The sequence below is a fragment of the Amblyomma americanum genome, chromosome 6 (genome assembly GCF_052857255.1).
Source record: "Amblyomma americanum isolate KBUSLIRL-KWMA chromosome 6, ASM5285725v1, whole genome shotgun sequence".
In the NCBI taxonomy this organism is placed as follows: Eukaryota; Metazoa; Arthropoda; class Arachnida; order Ixodida; family Ixodidae; genus Amblyomma; species Amblyomma americanum.
In genome coordinates this window covers 36,842,650-36,865,254 of record NC_135502.1, presented here as the reverse complement: position 1 = coordinate 36,865,254, position 22,605 = coordinate 36,842,650, and the positions used below count along the sequence as shown (strand labels likewise).

Below are 22,605 nucleotides of genomic sequence, written 5' to 3'. Positions count from 1 at the left end.
AAGCAAGTTATTTCTTCAACCCCTACAGCCCTAAGTACTGGCATATATCAGAACCACTGGCAAGCCTAACACAATGCAGTAGCCACTACAGCAGCGAGGAAGCAACATCACACTTCTTCATTTTATATCAGCCTGCACAAAGAGCAATGAATAACAAGTGATGGCAGCGCAACTTTGCGACGACTCGTGCATAGCTTTGCATATGAGTGGACAGTTTTTTCAACTAAAAGAAAGCATGCATGCAATGATAAATTACAGACTGCACTCACGTGCCCGTGGAGAAAATGTGAAGAGTCTGCCATGTTTAATCTTGTAGTAAAGGACCCGGTACCGAAGCTGTCCACACTTCTATTGTCATGACTGAAGTTGCTTGAGTGATGTATAGACATGTCTTCACTTGGACTGATGGACACATAGTTACTGCAAACCTGCACAAGACATGCTGCATCAAAATTTGCACACGCAATGCCGATGAAAAACAAAATGCATTATGGATGAATAGAGAAATGAATGCTTACAGCTTGTTTAAATAGACCAACCTCAATGTTTTCATTCTTAATTTGTTTTCTTAGATAATATTAATAGCAGCAATAGTTTTATTTACAGAATACAAAGGAAACTTGCTATCTCACAGTTATGAATTACAGTTATGAATGTGCGTGCAACAAGCAACTTAAAAGCCAAGGACAAGTGAGGCAATAGGACTAACTCAAATTCCACTCGAAGATGGGATAGTGAGATGTGCCAATTGTGAAGCAGTACAAGACCACACGGCACCGTTTAAAGACTGCAATGGCATGCACCTCTTGCCTCATCAAAATCAGAAAGACGACTACTAAGCTGGTAATGTATATAGAAGCTACCATTAATGAAACCATCCTGGAGCATATTCTGAGACATAGCTCAAAATATATAAGCTCTTGTTTTTGTGCACATGTAGAGCATACATTCTATATTTCTTCAGACATGGTTCTAGTGACTTTTAAACCCCGACGAAAACCATGACTTTTTAATACAACATTCTTCTTCCTTTGTTTTTATTATAGCTAGCAAAGCAGGTTCCAGATTTTTTTTCTTTCTGGAGCAAACAAAAGAAATTGGTCCAGTTCCTGGACCAATCAGAGAACCGCCATCAGAGAACCGAACACGCCGTTCACACCAGCCCCATCCCCCGCCCCGACCAGAAGATTCAACGACATGACGACGCTGGCGCAACTCGAACCTATGACCCCACCGACCCTAGAAGCCACCAACATATTCAACCACAGCCCCTTCCCATGCCGTTCTGTGTGTTCATGGGCCTTGGCCGTCAACTCAAGGTGACCAGGCTATTGCCCCGAAGCTACCTGAACCAGCGCTCATCTGATCATCATGTGCTCATCTCTTGCATCGTGACGGCAAGCCCTGCACCTTCTTCTCTTCTGTGTTCATCCCTCCTGTCACGTCCATCGTCACGTCCTGCTTTTCATCTTCACGGCCATTCTTCTAGTTCGCTCGATCGGGACGATCGCTCGGCAGCCCCGGGTAGTGTCACGGACTAGAAGACGACAAAGTGGACAGTGCCGTGGCACGGAGCGCTCGCGCTAGGCCCACCGCCATTAAATCATTCCATCGCCATCTGTCATGTAGTCCTGTCTTCACCTGCTTGCCGTCACGTAACAATATTTTTTCTTTGTTACAGTGTCCCCTTTATTTGTTCAACCGGAAATACCTGAAGTCCTGGTGCTTGAGGCCTTTTATTATCAGTGCTGAAGTCTTGTGTGCCTTGCCTCAGCTCAAGCCCATGGTACTGCTGAAGATGGTTCAGGTGGTGCGAACTGCAAAGGACAGAACAAAAACAGAGCCAAGTGAGTTTCACTAGCCAGTACTGCCACCAAGGTACTACAATTCAAACTACTAAGCAAGCAAGCCACATGAAAGACAACATGAACTCTATGCAGAACAGTGAAAATGCCACAGCTCCAGTCCTAAGAACATCCCGCCACAATTAAAGGGCTATAAACAACAAAGTTTTGCTTACATGTTTTTTCTCAGAAATTTTTTCAGACATTTGAATAGATGGATTATCATGTATTTGCCTATGACCACTAAATAATTTTCTTGTTGATGATGTTTACATTATATTATATTATATTATATTATATTATATTATATTATATTATATTATATATATTCTTCAGTCGAAGCGTCAGTAAACCCTTGCTATGTTTTTAAGCATGTACCAGTCTACTTTATAATTATATAACTTCTGGTTCATAGTGCTGTACTTGCAACAGTTTATATATATATATACACACACATAAGCTACCATTTATTCTGGTTTCCAGGAATAAAATATGCAGAAAGCATTCAACGGAAGCGGTATACGCAAGAAGATTTACGCAATATGATTCTATTTTTTTTATGCTTATGAAATGGCATACGATGTCGGTGCACATCAAAGGACGCCAGGCATTCGAATTAATCTGGAACCTTCAATCTGTGATAAGCCTGTAAGTTCTTTGGCACAAAACTGAAACTGAAAAGGTTAAAAAGAGCTGCTCATTGAAGAACCATAGCACTTCTCAGATTTTGATATGAAAAACGAACGTTCCCTCCACAAAGCAAATGCACGACAAGGTACAGTCTTGGTTTGCCAGACATAAAACTCATTAACCGTTCGACCGGTACTGTGGGTTTTCGTCACATGCGCTTTGCATGTTCGAGCAAGTGCCATTTTCAGTAGCTTCACTTGTCTCTTAAAGGGACTATGCAATAAATTAAATGAGATTACGTAAAGCAGACGAGAGATAGCCATTTCATCACTCGTCACCCCAACGCAAGAATTTTTAAGCTATAGCATCTATAACAACGAAGATATAGGCGATTAAAAATTACGCTCCTCCTCTCCCCCCTCAACTCGTACACGCGGGGCACCAGAAAAAAATAAAGAAAACAGCTCTGGGACTGGGCCCCGCCCATGAATACGTCATCCGCTGACGTTCCTTTTGCAACTTCCGGTTGTCGCCCATAGCACCCCAGCAGCAGCGTCGGCGGCGTGATCGCAGCGCGCGTCGGGTTTCTTTGCTTGTCGTCTGTTGTAGTTAGCAAATGGACCCGGACCTCGAGGCGCGACTGCTTGCTCTTACGGCCGCGATGGGCATCGAGCCCTATGCGTTCACGCCGTACTGGCTGAACACCAGCGACGACAGTAGCGAGTCGGCGAGCCACTGCGAGTGGCTCCGGAACTCCCGACAGAAGAAGGCGGCAGAGGAAAATTGAAACCATATGCCCGAAGGCAATGCCCTGGCTCGCGCTTGCCCGAGAGGGTCGTGCGGCGGCACGAGCAGACGATTTTCACGGCTACCGGAAGTGTGCCCGTGACGTCGTGGCTGCCGTGGCTGCAGCGAATGACAGCGTGTGGTGGCCTGCTGACGTCATGGATATAGTGACGTCTTTTTTCACGATTTTAGTTTCAAAATCGGTCACTACAAGCATACCAATCGGCCCGCGAATTTTAAAAAACACGGTTTTAAGAATTCATAATAAATTGCCGGCTCAGCTCCGAAGACTCATACTTGGTGTGAATGCTTCTTAGCATCATTTCTAAGCATTGAAAACATTTACGAGCGACTTTTTATTCATTGCACAGTCCCTATAAATAGCAGTTGAGCTGGCTGGCCAAGAGCCTGGCATGTGTAGCACATTTGACCTGTGGCGTCGTGATACTAGCCACGGAGTTCCTGGAAGGGAGGTAAACCTAGTGGGGCCAAATCGAGTTCCTCATTCTCTCTAACCAAAAAAAAAAAATCAACAAATCACCCACCCAACCCCCACCCCCCTCCTCGACACAAATGTTCACCAGAAAAGTAGAATTAAACGACACAATCCGCAAGGTGTGCGCCTCCATGGCAGAGTCTCCATTTGGTGAACAAGCTGCAGAGCTCTGGCGCCGCGAAAATATTAAAAGAAAAAAGTGATAACACGCCAACGTTCGCGCCTACGACCCATATGTGCGCAGCCATAGAGCAGTATCTTAAACATGGTACCTTCCTTTTTTTTTCATGCTTACTTTCCGCCACTACGCGGCACAGTTGCTGCAACAATGCGCTTATCGAGAGAGAGAGAGAGAGAGAGAGGAAGAGGAAAGGCTCGAGTTTCAGCCGTCTGGTATATAAACTGGAATCCGCGGCGGCGGTTTTCTGCTCTGATAACTGCCTCTCTTCGATTACGATGTGCTGCCCCTCTCGACGGGGACGTAGCGGGGTGGAGTGGCGGGGCAGGAAAGGGACGGGGTCTGCGGGAAAGCGGTAGTGGAGGCGGCTGGCAGAAAGAGAGGCGCGCGTGCAGCAGCAGCAGCCGCCATGACGGGCGGCAATGGCCTACAACGGGAAGAGTGAAAAGAAATTGAGAGACAGCGAGAACGAGAGCGAAAGAGTGCCGGGCGACAGTGCGCCAGGCGCGAACAAACCGCGTGCTTTTATAACTGCGCCGATTTCAACGAGCGCGAACAGAGCAGAGCCAGACCCGCCTTAAAGCTCTACGTACGCGAGTAAACAACTTTACAGGCGGTGCTGAAACTCGCCGTTATGCGGGCACAAAGCCTTGCGGAGACGAGGAGCACACAAAGAAATGCCGCCCTGAGAAGTGCTTCGGGTCTGTCTGTGCGGGTCTGTCTGCGTGCGTGTGTGCGTGCGTGCGTGCGTGCGTGAAGCAAAGCAGAAATGACCGGTGCTCTGCCGGCTCTGTTACGACGTCATCTGTTGACCCCCTCCCAAGAATTAACAGATATCTAGCAGTCACATGCACGCACAAATTGTTGAAGTTTTCCACCCTGCCTGCCGTGAAAACGTTACAGCGACATATTATTCTTGCGTCTCCGTCAGCGCAACCAATCTCTGTAAGTGCACAACACATCCGCCAGTGCAAGCAGCGTTCGTCACTGCACACAGCATTTGACAGTGCACTCCACCTCCGACAGTGAACCCTACCTCCAACAGTGCACTCCGCCTCCGACAGTGAACCCTACCTCCTACAGTGAACCCTTCCTTCTACAGTGACCCTTCCTCCAGCAGTGAGCGCTACGTTCTACACTGAACGCTACCTCCAGCAGTGAGCCCTACCTCCGACAGTGCACTCTGCCTCCGATAGAGAACCCCACCTCCGACAGTACCTCCGACAGTGCACTCCACCTCCAACAATGAACCCTACCTCCAACCCTGCTTCCGACAGTAACCCATATCTCCGACAGTTAACCCTATATACCTCCGACAGGCAGTGTACTCTACCTCAAACAGTGAACCCTTCCTCCAACAGCGCACTCCATCTCCGACAGTGCACCTCATCTCCGACAGTGCACCTCGGCTCCGCAAGCACGCTCCCCCTCCGCCAACACATCCGCCCATCTGCCACTTACGGTTCAAGCCCAAATGGTCAACACTCTGCGGGAAGCTGATGAACGTGGCAGTTTCGCACTCTACGCAGAAAGGAGAAAAAAGGGAGTAAGCTGTCTTTTAGCGCACTCCCTTTTATAAAAAGACGTGCGTTAGAGGACAGCTTACTTCCTTTCTACTCTCATACGGGCGCATTCGTGTTTAGAGTGCAACGCCACGTGTTTCGCCATTCGTAATTTACCCCGGAGAGTCCCCTATATCAGCCTACGTACTCCAACGCTCATTTCGATCGAAAGACAATGGATGACACATTCAAGAGGTATTTAAACGAGGACCCTCTGGTTAGCATTCTGATTAGCTACAAGGTCAGCGCGACAGTTTTTGGCTCGACAGCGATGGCGCCGCAAGAGGGTCGCCTGTCACGAAAGGGGCAACGCTATCATCCCAAATGTTTGACCTGCTTGCCTATACGCACACATCTGGAGAACGAAACTAGAATGTGAGGACATAAATGTGAGAACAGATGTCTTCGTTTTCTACGCGACACATCCACGCTACGGGCTATGGGTAATCCGCAGCGGAGAATCCCAGATTAACTTTGTCCAACTATAAGTTCTTTAGCTTCCCACTGAAATATCAGTGCACGAGGACTTTCTTTTTTGGAATTCGCCTTACTCGAAACTCGTCTCCGCAAGCCTGCAGTCGAACCTGCGAGTACTTTCCCAGAAGCAGAACGCCCCAGCCACTGGGGCACCGCAGTACGTAAGAAAATTGTTTAAAAAAACGGAACGGGAGACAGAGCAGGCAAACCAGAATCGCGCGCATGCAAGCAGGGCTCGTGGCGCAAACAGCTGGACGCAGTCGGGCGAATCCGGGAAACCCGACGAGGCCGCCATCAATTCTCGTCGCACAGATGATAGTCAATGCGCGCAACTATTGTCCGCCCACCACCACTTGCGATCACCCGATCGTTTCGGCGAATTAACGATTTCTCGGGAACGCGCGCGCAGTGTGGTTAGCTCCAGGCGAGGCCGCAGCCTTTTTCCCGTATCGCGCAAGGCGGCGTGTTGCTGATCCTCAGCGCCGGCGTAATTATACGGGCAGGCTAGTCTTGCAGCACACAAAGCGAAAAAAAAAAATACGGAGCACGAGGACAGTGGGACAGGGTATGGCACAGAACTGCAAAACCGCAAGGACCGCATGCACATCAGGCTAGTCGCGAATGGAGACCTACAAAACGTTTCGACAGCTGCAAGTCCGCCCATTGTTTTTCGCCTGCCGCCTAAAAGGGTATTGTCGGCGTCACCTCCCGTTAGGAGCAGGTCAAGCGGTACAACGGGGTCACGCTTGCAGGGAACGCGCTTTCGTTTTCTCTTTCACGCAGCTACGAGCGAGCACCACGTCCTCCCCCCCCCCCCCCCCCCCTTCGCATTCATACACTCAAGGTGCGTATACGCTTAGCATAAGAAACTTCTCATGGAGAGTCATTCCCCCAGAGCAGAGATGGCCGGAAGCGATAGGTGGCGTCCAGTAGGTGGTCGTTATTGTTTTCCATACAGGCCAGGCTAGATCCTCGCGAAGATTTTGGACACACAGAGGCAACGCCGGACTCTGAAGGAGACACGTCTCTAATGGGCCAGAAATAAGAGACAGAAGAAAGGAGGCCGCCAGAACGGTTCCGCCAAGCTAAGAGCGCGAAACGAAAGAAGGTGAAAAAAAAAAAAACGGCCAACCGTTTGTAGAGGCACAACTGCCACCGAGTGCCTCGCGCACCGTTGAACATTGGGTACATACGTATATCGGCACGCAGAGCTGCTTGCATGCACGTGACACGGCTGGATGCAAAAGTTGCTCAATCCACGTTCGTACGTCTCGAAATCGCGCGTTTTCCACCACCGCAATCTACGGTGATCAGTGTTTGAGAACCGTCTTTATTTCCTCCGTTGACAGAAAAAAAAAAAAGATGACAGTGACCTAAACATAGAATTCGCGAGAAAAAGAAATGCTTCGAAATAAACCGTTGCAGCTCCCAGCTGAAGAAGTCAATTGGTTCCAAGTGGAATTTTTCCAATTGGGACCAGTTAGGTTTTCGGACACCAATTGGACGTTCCAACTGGTAGTGGCGTCAAAAATCAATCGGTTCTAGCTGGGACCAATTAGATTTTCTCCCAGGACCACTCGGTGACATTCTTCTGCCTTGTGCCAACAGTTTAGAGCGAAATGTAAATTACGAGAATTGCGCACCGTTATGGAAGTGAAGACGAACAAACCATCACAAAAGCATCGCACACAAGGCACATAAGCTCAGTACATATCCACAAAACACACTCTTGCTTCTTCTTATATACATCATTAATGAGACCGTATTGCTGGAGCCAGTGACGTTTGTCCGTTGAGCGAAATTATTTCATTTACTCACGCCCGCGCTGGTGGTGGTGCAGCTAAATCTACTATATTAGATGTAGTATATACTATTCTATATTAAATATTAGCAGCTAGAGCTGCTAATACCTGTTTAACAAAAACCTCTTTAGTTCACTTGTATGTCAATAATGAGCAATATGTAGCTGTGAATTAGGACCCAACTGGAACATCATATCAAACCTTCCAAATGGCTGTCTTTTTTTTTTTTTGCATGCTCAAGGCATTCCATGTGGAGTTGGAGCTTCAAATAGCTTGAAAGAACACAACTGTGAATTTTATGATCGAAAGGTCTATTTGGCCAGCAATTTTTTTACTAGGACACCGACCCCTGAAACCTCTGTAACCCATTGGAATGTCCAACTGGAATCTCAAGAACCAATTGGATTTATCAAGTTGGGCAAGCTGCAGCCAATTGGGACCCAGTGACTCCAAATGGTTCCAGTTAACATCAGTTTGCAAAACCAGCAGGACAAGCTGCTGCCAATTAGAACCCAGTAGCTCCAATTGGTTCCAGTTAATACCACTTCGCAAGACCAGTTGGACAAGCTGCTGCCACATGGAACCCAGCAAATCCAATTTGTTCCACTTAATACCAGTTGAAATTCCAAATGGAACCAATGGACTTTTTCAGCTGGGCTATCACTTGTTCTGTCCTAGTTAGCGGGGTTTTTTTTTTTCCGACCCAGTGTTGCCTTTGCAAAAAACAAAAAGCGGCAGCCACTTCAGTCGCGGCTACACTCGGCCACAGCTTTCTGTGGCTGTGCAGTGAAAGCTACGAGCAGCCAGAGACGCCGGCTTCCACAAGCGCGCTGTTCGTACGCGCGCACGCACAAGCCAAAGACACATGCGAGCTGGAGGCGCGCGCTCGTAGCTTCCACAGTGCATGCCACTGAAAGCTGTCCCCTATAGTTGACGGGCACATCCGGTGGGCAACAGTACATTTAGGAGCATCCGGGAACATTAACACGCAAACAAGGTTAGTTGGCGTTTCAGCTCTTGGAAGAGTAGTTTGGGGTGGATTGAGAACAGCAAAACACGGAAGTGAGACCGCCTGTACTTCGTTGGTATGCATGTGTGTGTCGTATAGCCTCTTTTCGCCGACTGTTCTGTCCTCTTCCTTCATTCTTTTTGCTGCTGTTCCAAACAGATTAGAGGCCGCTCCAATATCAGATAAGTGAGGTAAGAACGCGTCGATGCGCGAAGTATCCAAAGCAGGCAATGTCTGATAAAGGAGCGCTCCAATGTCCGAACTCAAAATCCATTCATACGCGCTCAAAGCAACGTCTTCTTCACCAGCCCACGGCCACGACTCAACAAAGTAAAGAAACCGCTAATGCCGAAAGAAGCACAGCCAGCGATGGAACAGTATGATGCAGGGCTTCGAATGTAGCACACAAGTAAGCACACAAGTAATAAGATCAAAGATTACATACTCTAGGCGATGACGGGCTGTCCACAAATCACGATCCCCTTTCGAGCTCCGAAAATAACGCTTGGCAGTTCCAAAGCGTCCGCTGTACACAGCACGCCCGTGACCCTTTTAAACTTGAACGTCAGCCTGAAACTGGAACTCGAGTCAAGAAACCCAAAAGATGCACGGTGCCTAACGGGCGCTGACGTAGAGAATGCGAGGCTACAGTACGGGCGTCGTTCTAGCTCGCACCTTCGTGCCATAAGAGCCATGTCCGGAGGAGGAACAGAGATAAGAGGCTGGCAACGAGAATCGCGTCGCCCGAAACGCGGCGCCCACAAAGCCTCGCCTTTGTCGAACGTGTGTGTATCTCAGCCTGCTCCGCGGTCGCAGCAATCTGTTCCACAGCTGAGAGCGACAATACAGCCGCAACAATACAGATTCGAGCAAGAGATTACGCGCAATGAAAGGTTCGTTCCCCGAAAATCTTTTCTGTTGGAGCCAACTTCGGCTACACACACACACAAAAAAGAAAATATATAACGCGGCCACCTCGACTCCGCTTCGCGTTATCTCCGGCGTCCCTTCCTGAAAGGCGTTCGTATCGGGTGAAGTGGTCGAGTCTGTGAACAGCTCAGCCTGCGAACTGTTCAAGAGGCTCTGCTTCGACAGGACGTCACAGTGCAAACAAAGTGCAGATACTGGCCATCACGCATCAACCTAAGGACCTCTAGAGAGCTGATGCTTGAGCGATTTTAGCGATGCAAAACGCTGGCAGCTCAGCAAGGCAGACCCATTGTGCACGAGCTCTTCCGGAGGGGGCCCGCAATTGTCTAGAGAAAGCTGCAAGGGCGCCTGCCTGGACAAACGAATCAGCAGTCAAGCTTCGCGGATAGTTCCAAGAAGTGCTCTGTCGGCGCTCCGCCATCTTGAGCTCCGGACTTTACACTGCGGGCATAGGACATTTCTGCCCACAGCTGCAGCGCACTCTCAGCGAACACAACAGCTAACACAACTAGGGCAATAAACATAGAGAGCGACCGTAAACAAACGGCCCGTCGGTCAAAGAGCTGAGGAAATTTTTAAATAAAGAAAAATTTGATGAGAACAACCCAAGAAAGTCCCGCTGCACCTATGCGTACCCCGCAGGAGCGCCAACAGTGGCGGTGAATGCAGGCATAATAAACGCGAGCACTTGCACAAATCCGCAAATACTCGCTGCCATGATCGATATTAGGTCGTGGCCGTTCCAGAGGTGATTCTAAATCTACAGGCTTACATATTACGCTATTCAACACCTGAAGGAGCCCGTCGCCCCAGCACGGCGCTGTGCCCGATCGACCTCGGCGATCGACCCGCACCGCTGCCGAAGCACCGAGGCCTGCCTTGGCTTTTGGGGAAAAAATAAAGCACACAAGAAAACCAGCGACGTCGTCGTCAAGCAGAGAGACAAGCGGGTTCACCTTTCTATCTCTCTCTCGCGTCTTCATCATTTTTTGTGCGTGCCCGCTTGTAGCGTGTTCGCGTGCTTCCTCGATGGTGGCGCGTAAACGCTTCAACCGCGCCTGGCCACCGCGGTCAAAGAGCGGCCGGTCTTCGAGGAAGTGTGCGAACGAGACGGAGGCGCTGGTGCGGAGCAGAGGTGTTTGCTTTTCACCCCTCGGGCCGCCCAGAGCGCGACCCAAGGCGCCCCCCGCGCACAGCGCCCGGAGAAAACTGACGAAAAACAGTAAACACAAAAATGAAGGAGAGAGGCGAAGAAGTGGAAGCAGCTTAATTGAGAGCGTTTACCCCGTCGTCAAGGTGCCTTTTCCCTGGCTTGATCGAGACGACGGCCTGAGACCACGAACAGCAAGGGCAATGCACTGCTTAGGACGCCCGTGTCAACACTGCGTGCACTTGCGCCCTGTGGACGGATGGTCCGCTGGCTGCAAGGATGAGTAATACGAGCTGGAGACAGCTCCGAAACCTGCGAGCGGTATGAGTAGCTACGGAGGATCGTGAGACCAAACGCACCGCAAGGTGTATACGCTCAGCTCGGTCGAAACAAGGCAACGCGAACGATGTCAGCTGGTTCCTAACACTTGAAAAGTGTGCGCGAATACTGTCGCTTTACTGCCAGACAGGAATATAAATCGACGAAAGACAGTATCGTTCCGAGAAACACTGAAGTGCACAACAGCCGGGTGTATACGCGGACACCTACGTCGTGGCCGACCGCCATAAGCCCACCAAGGCTTCTTAGCGCGCCGTATGTTATTAGCAGTATTCTTATTTTTTGTTTGTTTTTCTGTGTGTTTAACGACGATGCCACAGTACGCGGTTGGTTCCGTGAAACCTGCATGAGGTAGCGAACAGAACGCCAGCAGAACTCTGCAAAGTGTGTTCGGCCAAAATGCCCAACCAAAGTACGCCCACGCCTCATATCACGCGGTACGAGCCGGAAGACCCCGATGCTCACAATGAAAGAACGCAAGTGGGTAGAGAACGAAGGTAAACACTTTTCGAAACGGATCAAAGACGCCTGCCGCTGGCCAAGATGTCGGCGGACCTTTGGCGTTGCGCCATTCGCTCGGGCCACGGAGGCTGAGGCCATCGGACAACCTGCGCGCGGTAAACAGAGCGCGAAACGAACCAACGGCCGGCCTGGCCGCCGCCCGCTCTTCGCGAAAATCCGCTGCACCCGCCATAGGCAGCCAGCTGGCAGAAAGCGCAGCTGCTCTCGCCTGCGCAGACGGTTGCCCCCCGACGCTCGATAGTCGGCGCTGAACGTGTGACGTCATAGCCGGGACGAAGAGAGGGAGTGTGTGTGATGAAGTAAATACGAAGATGCTCCAAGAACAACAGCAGGATATGCTGCAATCTGTCTCGCCAAAAACCGCGCACCGTTGCTATAGCGCAGCGGCTCTTGCGCTGGCCCAGCCAATCGGAGAGCGAAGCGGGCGCAGCTGTTCCGTCTGCAAAAACGGCTCGTGATTGGCCGACGTTACAGATCCAGCTTTCACAGCACTGCACGGTTTTAACGAAACGGAGCGCATGCACTCCGCGATCGCTGAAAGAGAGAAGAAGAAAATTAGCTGCAAGAACGCAAGAGAGAGAGAGAGAACGCGAGATCCCATAGCAGAGACAGATGGCGAGTTGGTCGGTATTTGCGGGCCTGCGTTCCCTCATCGTGACAGTCCCGCAAGAAACAGACGACGACGGTACGGAGATGGTCGCAAGAAAAACTACAGACACACGGGTCTGGGGAGTAGCACACACAGACGCACATACAGGCGGCGACTTTGTTTTCCAGGTGCACGTTCGTTGATACGCGCTTTGTGCACGCCCGGCTGTTATGACACGAGGGCGGCGCCGAGGATAAAGGCCCACGCACGAAGTGGAATGCTGCCAGACGCGCTCAGAATGACACGCATCTCTTCTGGCCGTCCCGCGAAGAGCACGCTTCCTCGGAGAAGGCTCCTCTTGTAACGCGAGGCACGGGAGGAGCGATATAGAAGAGCCGGGGCGCGGCAGCGCGCTTCATTTGACATCGCGCAGGGCATACCTCGCGGCACAAAGAACCGGCCTGAATGCCTGTCGAGAACGAAACGGATTAAACGAGGCGGGGCGCTCGCGTAGAGCAAGATGGAGAAAGCATAATACTCCCAGGTAATGTAGCGTTTTCCCCCTTCCATTTTCTGAGAAACATCTTGAAAAAAAAAAACGCCATGTTATCAGAAAAAAACTTTATTCGAGGCCAGTACGAAAGCCCACTGAAAAAGAGAGCTCGTTCCGTCAAGGCCCGTTGCTCATTTGCCGAGGCCGAGTGAAGTCGAGCACTCGAGAAGGAAGGAGGAGACCAAACAGCTGCATACACTAACGCCGGCCTGAAGACGCGCTGACAGCATGCATTTGCGCACACCGCAGATTAAAGGAACGTTATTACCGGTAGGCTGTTTCAAGTGATTTCGTTAAGTGGTTATTTGCGTACACATGCTAACCGCCTACCCATACTCAAAATCTGAGCGAAGAGTTCCTTTCTCTTATGGTGTCTTCGACTGGTCGCTCCCGCGATCCGGTTAGGATCTGGCAGAGTGGGAGCCGCTCTCGCTCCGAGCGCATAGCGAGACTAATCAAGCCGAATGGTCAACGAGTTTTTAGAGCGGAAACGCAGGAGGCAGAAAGAGGACGTAACTTCCGGAACCACTACGCGGCACCGCTGCTGATGTCAACAGTAGGCGCACGTAAGGTCCCTTGATTACCTTTAGCCGCACGCGGCCGCATAGCCTGTATCGATCGCTACCCCGGCTTTCCGTCCCACAGGACGCTCATTTTTCGAACATCGCCTTGTGGAGAGCACTGTCGTCGTCGTCTGAGCTGCTGATGGAATCGCTGTTGTCATGCGACAGCAACACAGACCGCGTTCCTAGTGTAGTTATCCGGCCTCTCTTGGACATTTTGTCTGACACAGCGCGGCACCCGCAAAACACAACACAGCAAGGACGCTACTACTGCGTGAAAAGCCTACACTTGCTTCTGTCTACGCGCAGGGGACGCCGAGGACTCGCACCGCTTTCGCGAAATGGCGGAAGTGGCTCTGTCACGTGGACTCATCTCGGAGCCGCTCCGACTTTTTTCTCGGAGCGCGTCAGAGCGCTCTGAGCTGGAGGCGAGCGCTCAGAAAGAACCAGCCGAATGTAGTCAGAGCGGCCGGTTTCGACCAGCCGAATATGCGGTCGCCTCTCAGAGCGCTCTAGAGCGATCTAAAGCGACCAGTCGAAGACACCATTAATAAAGACATCCAGCTCACTGACTCACTTTCCTTCTGCTGTGCAGGGTAGCCAACCGAAGTGCTCTTCCAATTAACTTTAGCGACTTTTCACTATCCGCTATTCTCCTCTGTCTCTCTCTCTCTGTCTCCCCAAACATATCCTCTCCCTTCGTCGCAGAAGTAGCCTCAGAAGCTGCAGCTACACGAAACCTCAACAGTCCCGACTCACCCGTCTTACTCGCGTTCGCGTCTCGAACAGGAAAGCACTGTAATCTTGGCGACCGACAATGCGTAAAACGTGAGCCCACACATGTGAGCTATCGTTAATGCAACACAGCCCCGACTATACGTGCTCATGGAGTCCGCTGATAGGCTGAACGAGCCTACTGGACGGGCCACACACGCACACGCCCTCCAGCCAAACGCAAGTAACGCGTATAATGCGCAAATTGAAGCCGTCCACCGAGACGACGCTGGAAACGGTATCCTCCATTGCTACGCCCTGCAGCGCCAGTTAGTTCCAGGCACGCCGAAGACGCTCACCGCGCCGTCGATAATAAAGCAAGAGGAAATGGGTGGAAATGACGGGGGTGGCGCTCGCAACAAGCGCCAGTGGCCGCACGCTGCACGGACAGTCGTGCTACCTCCATGCAGGTAGGCAGGCTGGCAGGCACGATTGTTTCTACCGCCATGCGTGCTTGTGCGGCCCGAGGAAAACGCCTCATCAATCGAGGGCCGCCGTACACAGCGCGCGCTCTCGATCGTGGTTGAGATAGATGACAGTCCTGATGACCGCGTTGCCTTCAGATGATGAGGGATAAGGGGGGTTCACGGAGCCTTCAGACAGCTAGTCCGAGTCCGGCGCCGCAGAGCGAACACGCGCCGCCGTCAACGCGCGCGGCCGCGATCAAAATAGCCGCGCGCAGGCGCGTTAAGTATAGAGGAGCCCTTCCCGCAGTGATTCCCGAGCTCGGCAACCCGAGCGCGAGCGGCAGCCGAGACCTGTTATAAACGTCGCGCGACCGAAGGAAACCGCCCGTCACGACAGGGCCAAATCAAATCCGCGCGACGACGGGACCGCCCATTCGACCCCCGTCGGCTCTGGTTCGTTCTCCTCATGTGTTGACCAACAAGGCGCGACAGCGCATACGCCAGCCTCCGAAGCCGTAAAGGCCAAGTGTTAGGACAAAGCGGTCACCCGTCCAAAGCCTCAAAAGTGCCGAGCACGCAACCATGTGGCATTTTATTCCTGGCGCGACGAAAAGAGCCTGCCTGGCCCGGTGACGTGGGTGCTGGGAGGTGGAGGGAGGGTCACGTGTCACACTGCACCGCCCTCTACCCTTCGTCGCTGCCAGTAAGCCAACATAAACAAAGCTTGACCGTACTCTGTCGAAATACGCGAGTCCCTAGAAAGCAATGCGTCCCTGAATCCATTGGGGCTGTAAATTGAGACATCGAGCCACGCAAACATACCTGCTCCTGCAACCTCAGTAACAGTCAGACTATATCGACATGCGATGACGCCCGTCATGGCATTAGGTCGTGCGGAGAAGCAGTCAACTGACAGTACTCGGGAGAGCCCATGCGAAAATCTCGGTGTTCATTGCGGCATTCCGTCATTGTGAAAGTCGCGAACGCGTCAATGTGTCAACGTCCGTGAATTTGCGGGTAAGGCTGCACCGACGTTGCCTAAGTGAAACGTGAAGTAACGCCCTGACCTGGACGACGTCCCCGCTCCTCAAAAAGCTTCAACCAACCTAACCTAAAGAAAACGGAGAAGACAGGTTCCAGTTGACAGGCGTCTAGGCCGTCGCGTGCGAACGGCGTGCCAACAGCTTCCAGAGCCAAGTTTCTCCGACCTCTTCCTCCGTCACGGATACATCAACGCGGTTGCTGTTCAGAAATTGAAGTAACAAAAATCGCCAGGCGACTCCGGCCAGGCTGCCAGTGTTGAAAAACACGCGACCCCACGCCACCGCCCCACAGCGTCCCTCGAAACCACACCGTGCTGGAAACACACCCGCTTCGCCCTCGCCGCCGTGTAGTAAGCGAACAGCGTCGCGACAGCACGCACCCATCGCTGCGCGCGCAGCCAGGGAAACAACAAATGAAAACGCACTCCGTTTCGCTAGTTCAGTGCAGCGTGACGAGACGTACAGCCAATGACCGTACCAAATAGGTGCACGGCAAAGCGAATCAAACGCGTTTACTTTAGACGCTTTCCCTAAGGAACAACGGTATACAACAAACGTTCGTCGGTCCCCACGAAATGTTCATGCGTCACACGGTCAGGCATAATTTTTCCACTCCAGCATCAGTCGTGCTTGTTTACTCCGTTTATCTTCCATGGGTTGGCAGAGGCGCAGTACCGACTGTGAAATAGGTGCAGCTCATTCTGTGACAACCAGCAAGCGTAGGAGTACCCCAGCCACAACGATGACCTCATGCGACATTGCCTTTTAGAGCCGGGAGCAATTAAAAAAAAGTACTTCAGCGTAGTGCACATCTGGTTTCATTTTCTTTTTTTATTTTAGTTTCCTTTTCCTTGTCACTAGATTGCATATTTGATTACAAGAAGGTTCCCCTTCGCGTCAGCGCATAACACAGTTTGGGAACGGGGGTCCCAAATTTAGGGGTTCCTGTTTGCATTGCGCCCTTGCGGTGCGTCGGTGCAAAGCAGTTTTAAAATAGGCACTGGCCGCAGCTGGATTGCGTTATTACCCGCTCGCGGCGCAATTTCGGCCTAAAAGTTGAAGGCTTAACTTTTAATCTCGCGAACTTAGCTTTCCTATTTTTACTTACGACTGCAGAAATAAAAAGCAGTGATAAATATCAGTACGCAAGTTACAAAGTGAAAGCAAATTTTTTTTTTGAACCAGTATAAGACAGAATTTAACAAATCTTCGAACATCCCGCGCTTTGTGATGTAGGCGCCATAGCGACTGGTCTGCGCATGCTCCTTCTCCCTCAGATGCAGCATCAAAAAATATGCGACGTTTCTGCAGCTAGAACTCACTGGCGCAGCCAACAGGATAAGGAAAAGTGAAACGTAAGGCCATTCATTTGCCGCGAACGCGAAAAAGAGAGAAAGCGCTGAGGCGACCATGAATTGAAATCCAAAACACTGTTTCGGTTCTGAGCGTGCGGTTTGACGGCCCGCTATTTCTCTGAATGATTCAAGCGATAGAGAAGCGACGTTCTAAATAAAGGCGCTGTATGGATCGCTGGACTGCCGCTCGCACGTGGGTAAGTGTCGGCGCAACAGTTCCGCACGTCTTCGCAACATTCGAAGGAGCCTGGGTTTGGCTTCTCTGTATACATAATAAAAACTTTTGCGACAAGCTGCGAAGTGCCGCTTCCATCGACCGCCCCCTCATTATCATGCAAAAATATGGAAACAACGCATAATAAGGCGTCGAGTTGGGCTAGTTGGTTAAAAAAATTAAGCGCACTCCGGCTGTACAGCGGTCGTTCAAAAAATGGAAACAAATTTCCGCTCACTCACTATCTCATTCATTCATTCATTCATTCATTCATCCATTCATCCATTCATTCATTCATAAGCACGCCTGATGGGACCCTCCACGAAGCACGACCAACAAGAGACGCCACACACGAGGCTTGTGGACGGAAGGCGACCTCTGCTTTTGCGTTGTCCGCGCACCCAGACCACACAAACACAGGCGCGCAGAAAACAGGCCCGCCATTCCGCGCGATCAGTTTCGCCTACTCTGAACGCAACTAGAGAGAGAGAGAAGCACGTCGTGAGTCAGCGGAAGCACGCAGTCGGCTCCGCGGAGAGATCTTCCAGACTGTTTCTATTCCGGGGCCCGTTAGAGAGACGCCGCGCCTGGCGTCTGCGGCGGCACCACACATGCCAGGAAGGGCACCGCCTAGCACTGCAGTGTCGGGCACACGTACACTACATACACTGTCGCCGCAGCCTCTCTCCCACCGCGGCTCTCGCCCGCTGCTTGCGGCACAGCACGCATCGGTCCCGGCGCACGCCGTCTTGGTCGGAGGCCAACACAGAGCTCGGTGCGTCGAGGTGAGCGTGAAGTTCACAGAAAACAGGAGCACCGGCGCCACTTCCGAAACGTGAAGATTGCGAGAAACCATTAATAAAGAAAGGCACAGAGAGCATTCGTCGGCTCTCCTTTTAGCGGAGAAAGCTAAACGCGTCTTTTTTCGCGCTCCGAGCGAAAACGAGGGGACTGGGCCATCGCGACTCGCATCGCGCGGAGCTCTTCTCTGGTAGGCAAACTGCGCGCGTTAATTACGGGCGCATCTTGATTGCAGAACGGCGCTAATTAGGGAATGGATTTGGCCTCGCATCGGATTTCGGTCTCCGGCGCTGAGCAGATGCCTCCGACCTCAAGCACAAATGCAGCTTAGTAGGGTTCTCAGAACGCTTGTCGCGTATTATTAGTGCGATAGCACAGAAGCCCCATGGGGCCAAAATGCATCGACGGTCATGAAATACGCCTATTGGCCGGATAGAAGTGACGTCACCAGACCGGAAGTGACGTAACTTCCGGTAAGGCATCAACACCTGCTAATTCCATCGCATTGGCAACGCATATTGGAATTGGTGTCCCTGTGAATTTATTTTTTTTATTAACGCAGCGACACATCTGGTCAAGGAGGTTATAGGTCCCCACGGCGAAAGCTGTTTGAGCCCAGCGCGGCCATTGCCGCGGCGGAGACTTCATGAGTACAGTGAGCACGACGTCACGTGCTCGAAGCATCGTACATGCCTCTTTAGGATAAAAAAAAGAAAACACAAGAGTGCGTACAGTCGCGCTTTCTACCCGTGTGTAAGGAAAAAAACTCCGAAAGACGGGGAAAATACGCAGAAAAGACTCGCTGGTTAACAAGCGTGTCTGTGACCAGCGAGATACGTACATTGGTGTCGGGCTAGCTAGTATTCACGCATTCCAAGGAAAAATTTGGCGCACACAAGACAAAGCCAAGTTAGGAGCAAAACCATTGTTTGCCCTCTCTCCCAAGCTCTTGTTTCTGCGGCTTGTCCACCTCACACTACTATCATATATGTGGGTCTGCGTGTCCTGCATACGTGCGTCGCTTCCTGTTCACACTTGCGCCTTTCAGTGAGGGACAGAGGTGCGTCAAAATAGCTAGGGAAAGCGCGTGTTTACTAAATAAAAGAAAGAAAATGCGGCGCGGGAAAAGCTGCAATATAGACAAGAGACCCGAGACGTGACGAGTCATGACACTCCCGCGTATACCATTACTTCCTTGACACAACGTTCATTCGCTTAACGTGGGCTCACCAGCAATGGGGGCGCTGCCAAAACAAAATAAGGGAAGACAAATCTACTAAGCTCCGTTCTCTATCCACTCCTAACACGCGTCACGCACTTACAAGCGCCAGCGAGCCTGCGGTGCTCCTGTTCACTTTGAGAGCTAAACAAAGTTCATTCCTGTAAAAAGGACCGTGGCTTAAGTTACACACGTAAGGAAACAGAGAGCTAAGCTCCTCAGCTTCGCGACGAAAATTTTCTCCCGCCAGCAGACTTGTTTCTAAAAAGGCAGCAGCGACTCTTCCATCACGGCCAAGTGCTCGCTCAGGGAGAGACAGATACCGCGACTCCTCTACCTTATAAAAAGCTCCTCGTACGCAACGTCAAGCCATGCAATGCCAACCAACGCTCACGATGGTACAGGCGAAGAGAAAGTCAACTGCGGATCCCGCAATCCCGTCTCATGACGCGCCAATTTCGCGGCCACAGCTTCGCCGCTATATTTAAAAGTGCGACCTTTACTGGGAAGAAATGCAAAACAAGCCAGAAAGCAGAGAGACATCCCCTGACAGCTGGGAGGAGAAGCGCCGCAATGCTCCGGCGGAAATCGGCGAGGGCGCACGGCGGCCGGCTGGCGAAAGCAGCAGCCAAGGAACGCCGCGTTTCGCGGAACTCGGTCGCGGGAACCAAGGGGAAGGAAACGCGAATCTCGCGCACTCGAGACGCCGAGCGCGACGACAGCTGCGCGCGCCTGTGCGACAGCGCGACTGCGCGAAGCGCGCGTGAAAAAGCGGAGGCAACGAGAGTCCCACGTGAAGGAAGGAATAGAAACACCAGAAGAAGCGTTACAAGACTAGGAGGGAAGGGAGAATGAAAACCCGCGAAGAAGACGGCATGCAGTTCTCGGAGCAGATGAACAGGAAGAGAGAAATACGCCCCTCAAATAAAGGCTGAGGCGATTTCGTTCCGCGGTAGTTACGCAAGCGCGCAGGTTTCGCGGCACGATGACATGGGCGTTCGGTGTCGCAGGCGGAAATTCGTAGTCAGTGGACAAACGGGAGAAATGCGACGAAGGCATCTTCGCACGGATGAAACGTGCGCGTGAGAACACCAAGCGCGCGTGCAAAACATAAATGGGAGGACGTCGTATGAAATGACTTTTTGGGACTCTAGCACGTGTAGCGTTGACGACCAGCTAGTGAATAAATGAAACGTACGAAAGGGAAGCAGCTTAGTCGAATGAATCAAGTACAGAGCAATGATAAGGTTCCTGTGTTACGCATCGTGAGGCACTGGGCGTCAGACCTCCAACGCTAGTTGCCGGATCCTGGTTGGTCGCAGTGCGGTACAGGCTCACAGGAGGTAGCGCATCGACGCCCGCTTTTAAACCACGGACAGGACACTCCCGCTGTGGGTGAATGAGCCACGAAGGTGACTACCATCGCATCCGTCTGTTCAGCATCAGCTCGCAACGGTCGTTGAAAGAGCCCAATAATAATAATAATAATTGGCTTTTGGGGGAAAAGAAATGGCGCAGTATCTGTCTCATGTATCGTTGGACACCTGAACCGCGCCGTAAGGGAAGGGATAAAGGAGGGAGTGAAAGAAGAGAGGAACAATGAGGTGCCGTAGTGGAGGGCTCCGGAATAATTTCGACCACCTGGGGATCTTTAACGTGCACTGACATCGCACAGCACACGGGCGCCTTAGCGTTTTTCCTCCATAAAAACGCAGCCGCCGCGGTCGGGTTCGAACCCGGGAACTCCGGATCAGTAGTCGAGCGCCCTAACCACTGAGCCACCGCGGCGGGTAGGAAATTAAGGAAGATCTCGGATTCGACGAAAACCAAGACGCAGCTGGCCTGATTCTAGCAGCAGTCAGAGGTCAGCGAGGCAGTACGGGTAATCGGAGAGAGAAAGAACGCGGCCTAACAGTGCGGTCTCCAGCAACTATGCCCGAGTCATCCGAATATAGCACCGCTAAAATTGGCACGACGATCAATGATGACACGGCTAATGTATTTTCGCAAATTGTGCCACAGGCGGTAGGAAAGCGACATTACTCAGACGACACTTAACCACTCTATGATGGTGGTGGTAGTGGTTTTATTAAAAATAATAGTAAAAAGGAAGGGAAAAATTTTCGCTAGCCCCGGCATCTGCCATCGATACTGAAGCACCTGAGCTGGGGCAGCGGAAATAAAGGATAGCAGGCAGAATGGAGAAATGAAATGAAAGAGGTGAGGGACAGGAAGAGAGGATAGAGGGAGAAGTAATATGTACAATATGTACAAACTATTTACACAATAAGCCACTCTATGAAAAACGCAATCCACGTGTGTGTTGTCCACACAATTCAGAGTTGGCACGGGGGAGCTCTGTGGCTCTGATCGCATTATGATGAGCAACTTAGACTGCAAAATGAACAGTGGCCACGAACCCTTAGTCGGATACAACTCAAGAATGAAGCGGCAAATGCTCCTAAAAGGAGGCCCTCCTGCCAATGGCGTAAACTATACGCGTAGACCTAAGCGCAGGTCTACGCTTATTACGCGTACACCCGCTAGCCTGACATCGCGGGGGGTGGCGGATTAAAGGGGATTAACTACTACTTAATCGGACTAACCGCAGCGTCATGAAAATCGGTCGACGCCATTGGCTGGAGGGCCTCCTTTGAGGGGCATCTGCCGCTTCGTTCTTGAGTCGTATTTTATTACAGTTGACTAGAAAATTCGCACAGACTAAGAACACGCCATCTGTTTCTAAGATACTGTGCGACTCCGCACATGTCAATCAGCGGGAGTCGGGACTGCCAATTGGTAACCCCCATTTGCTAATTGCTCCCCAGCGTAGATACGTGCAACAGATGAACAGGCACACACATGCGCGTCTATAAAGCTGCGAGACAGCTACTGCACCTCCTCTCCAGGGATGCACACAGGTGATGCGTGCCTAAACGAGCACGGGTGAACCTGCTATGCGAGCCGACGCAATTTAATCTGCCGCTCTAAGTGCTCTTTGTTCGGCACATTTAATTGGCAGCGAGACGAGACGGAGCCGGCTACACAATGGCGCCCTTGAAGACGGACAATTAGGCGATGAGAAAGTACGCATGGCGACAGGTTCAAACGATCTCTGACCTGACAAAACCTTTGGCTTCTACATTACCCCAGACAGCTTATATGCGACGGAGCACAAGTGACAAAAGGGACACTGAGAAACAGCTGCCGCCCTGCTCATGCTAAAGTACCAGGTGCACGCTGCCTTTCACGACGTCCATTAAAAGCGTGGACGCAGGTGCGCCGTGAAGAGACGCGGAGCTCGACTGCGGTTTGAGATGGTGCCTATAGGGGCTGTTTCTGTCGTATAAGTGGGCCTTACA

At 51.4% G+C, this 22,605-nt stretch overlaps 1 protein-coding gene across 4 annotated transcripts in view; it reads right to left on the bottom strand.

The window, feature by feature from the left end:
• The window catches only part of LOC144136615 (uncharacterized), a 107,879-nt gene that overhangs the window by 32,406 nt on the left and 52,868 nt on the right, over window positions 1–22,605 (bottom strand). For 3 of the 4 annotated variants that reach the window (XM_077669097.1, XM_077669098.1, XM_077669101.1), the window contains 2 exons: window positions 1,712–1,817; window positions 270–428 (listed from right to left, as the gene is read on the bottom strand). In XM_077669097.1, the coding sequence (XP_077525223.1) occupies window positions 270–428; window positions 1,712–1,817 (265 nt within the window). Of the gene's footprint in view, window positions 1–269; window positions 429–1,711; window positions 1,818–9,229; window positions 9,365–22,605 lie in introns of those variants that run through there. The other variant, XM_077669099.1, reaches the window with a different exon arrangement.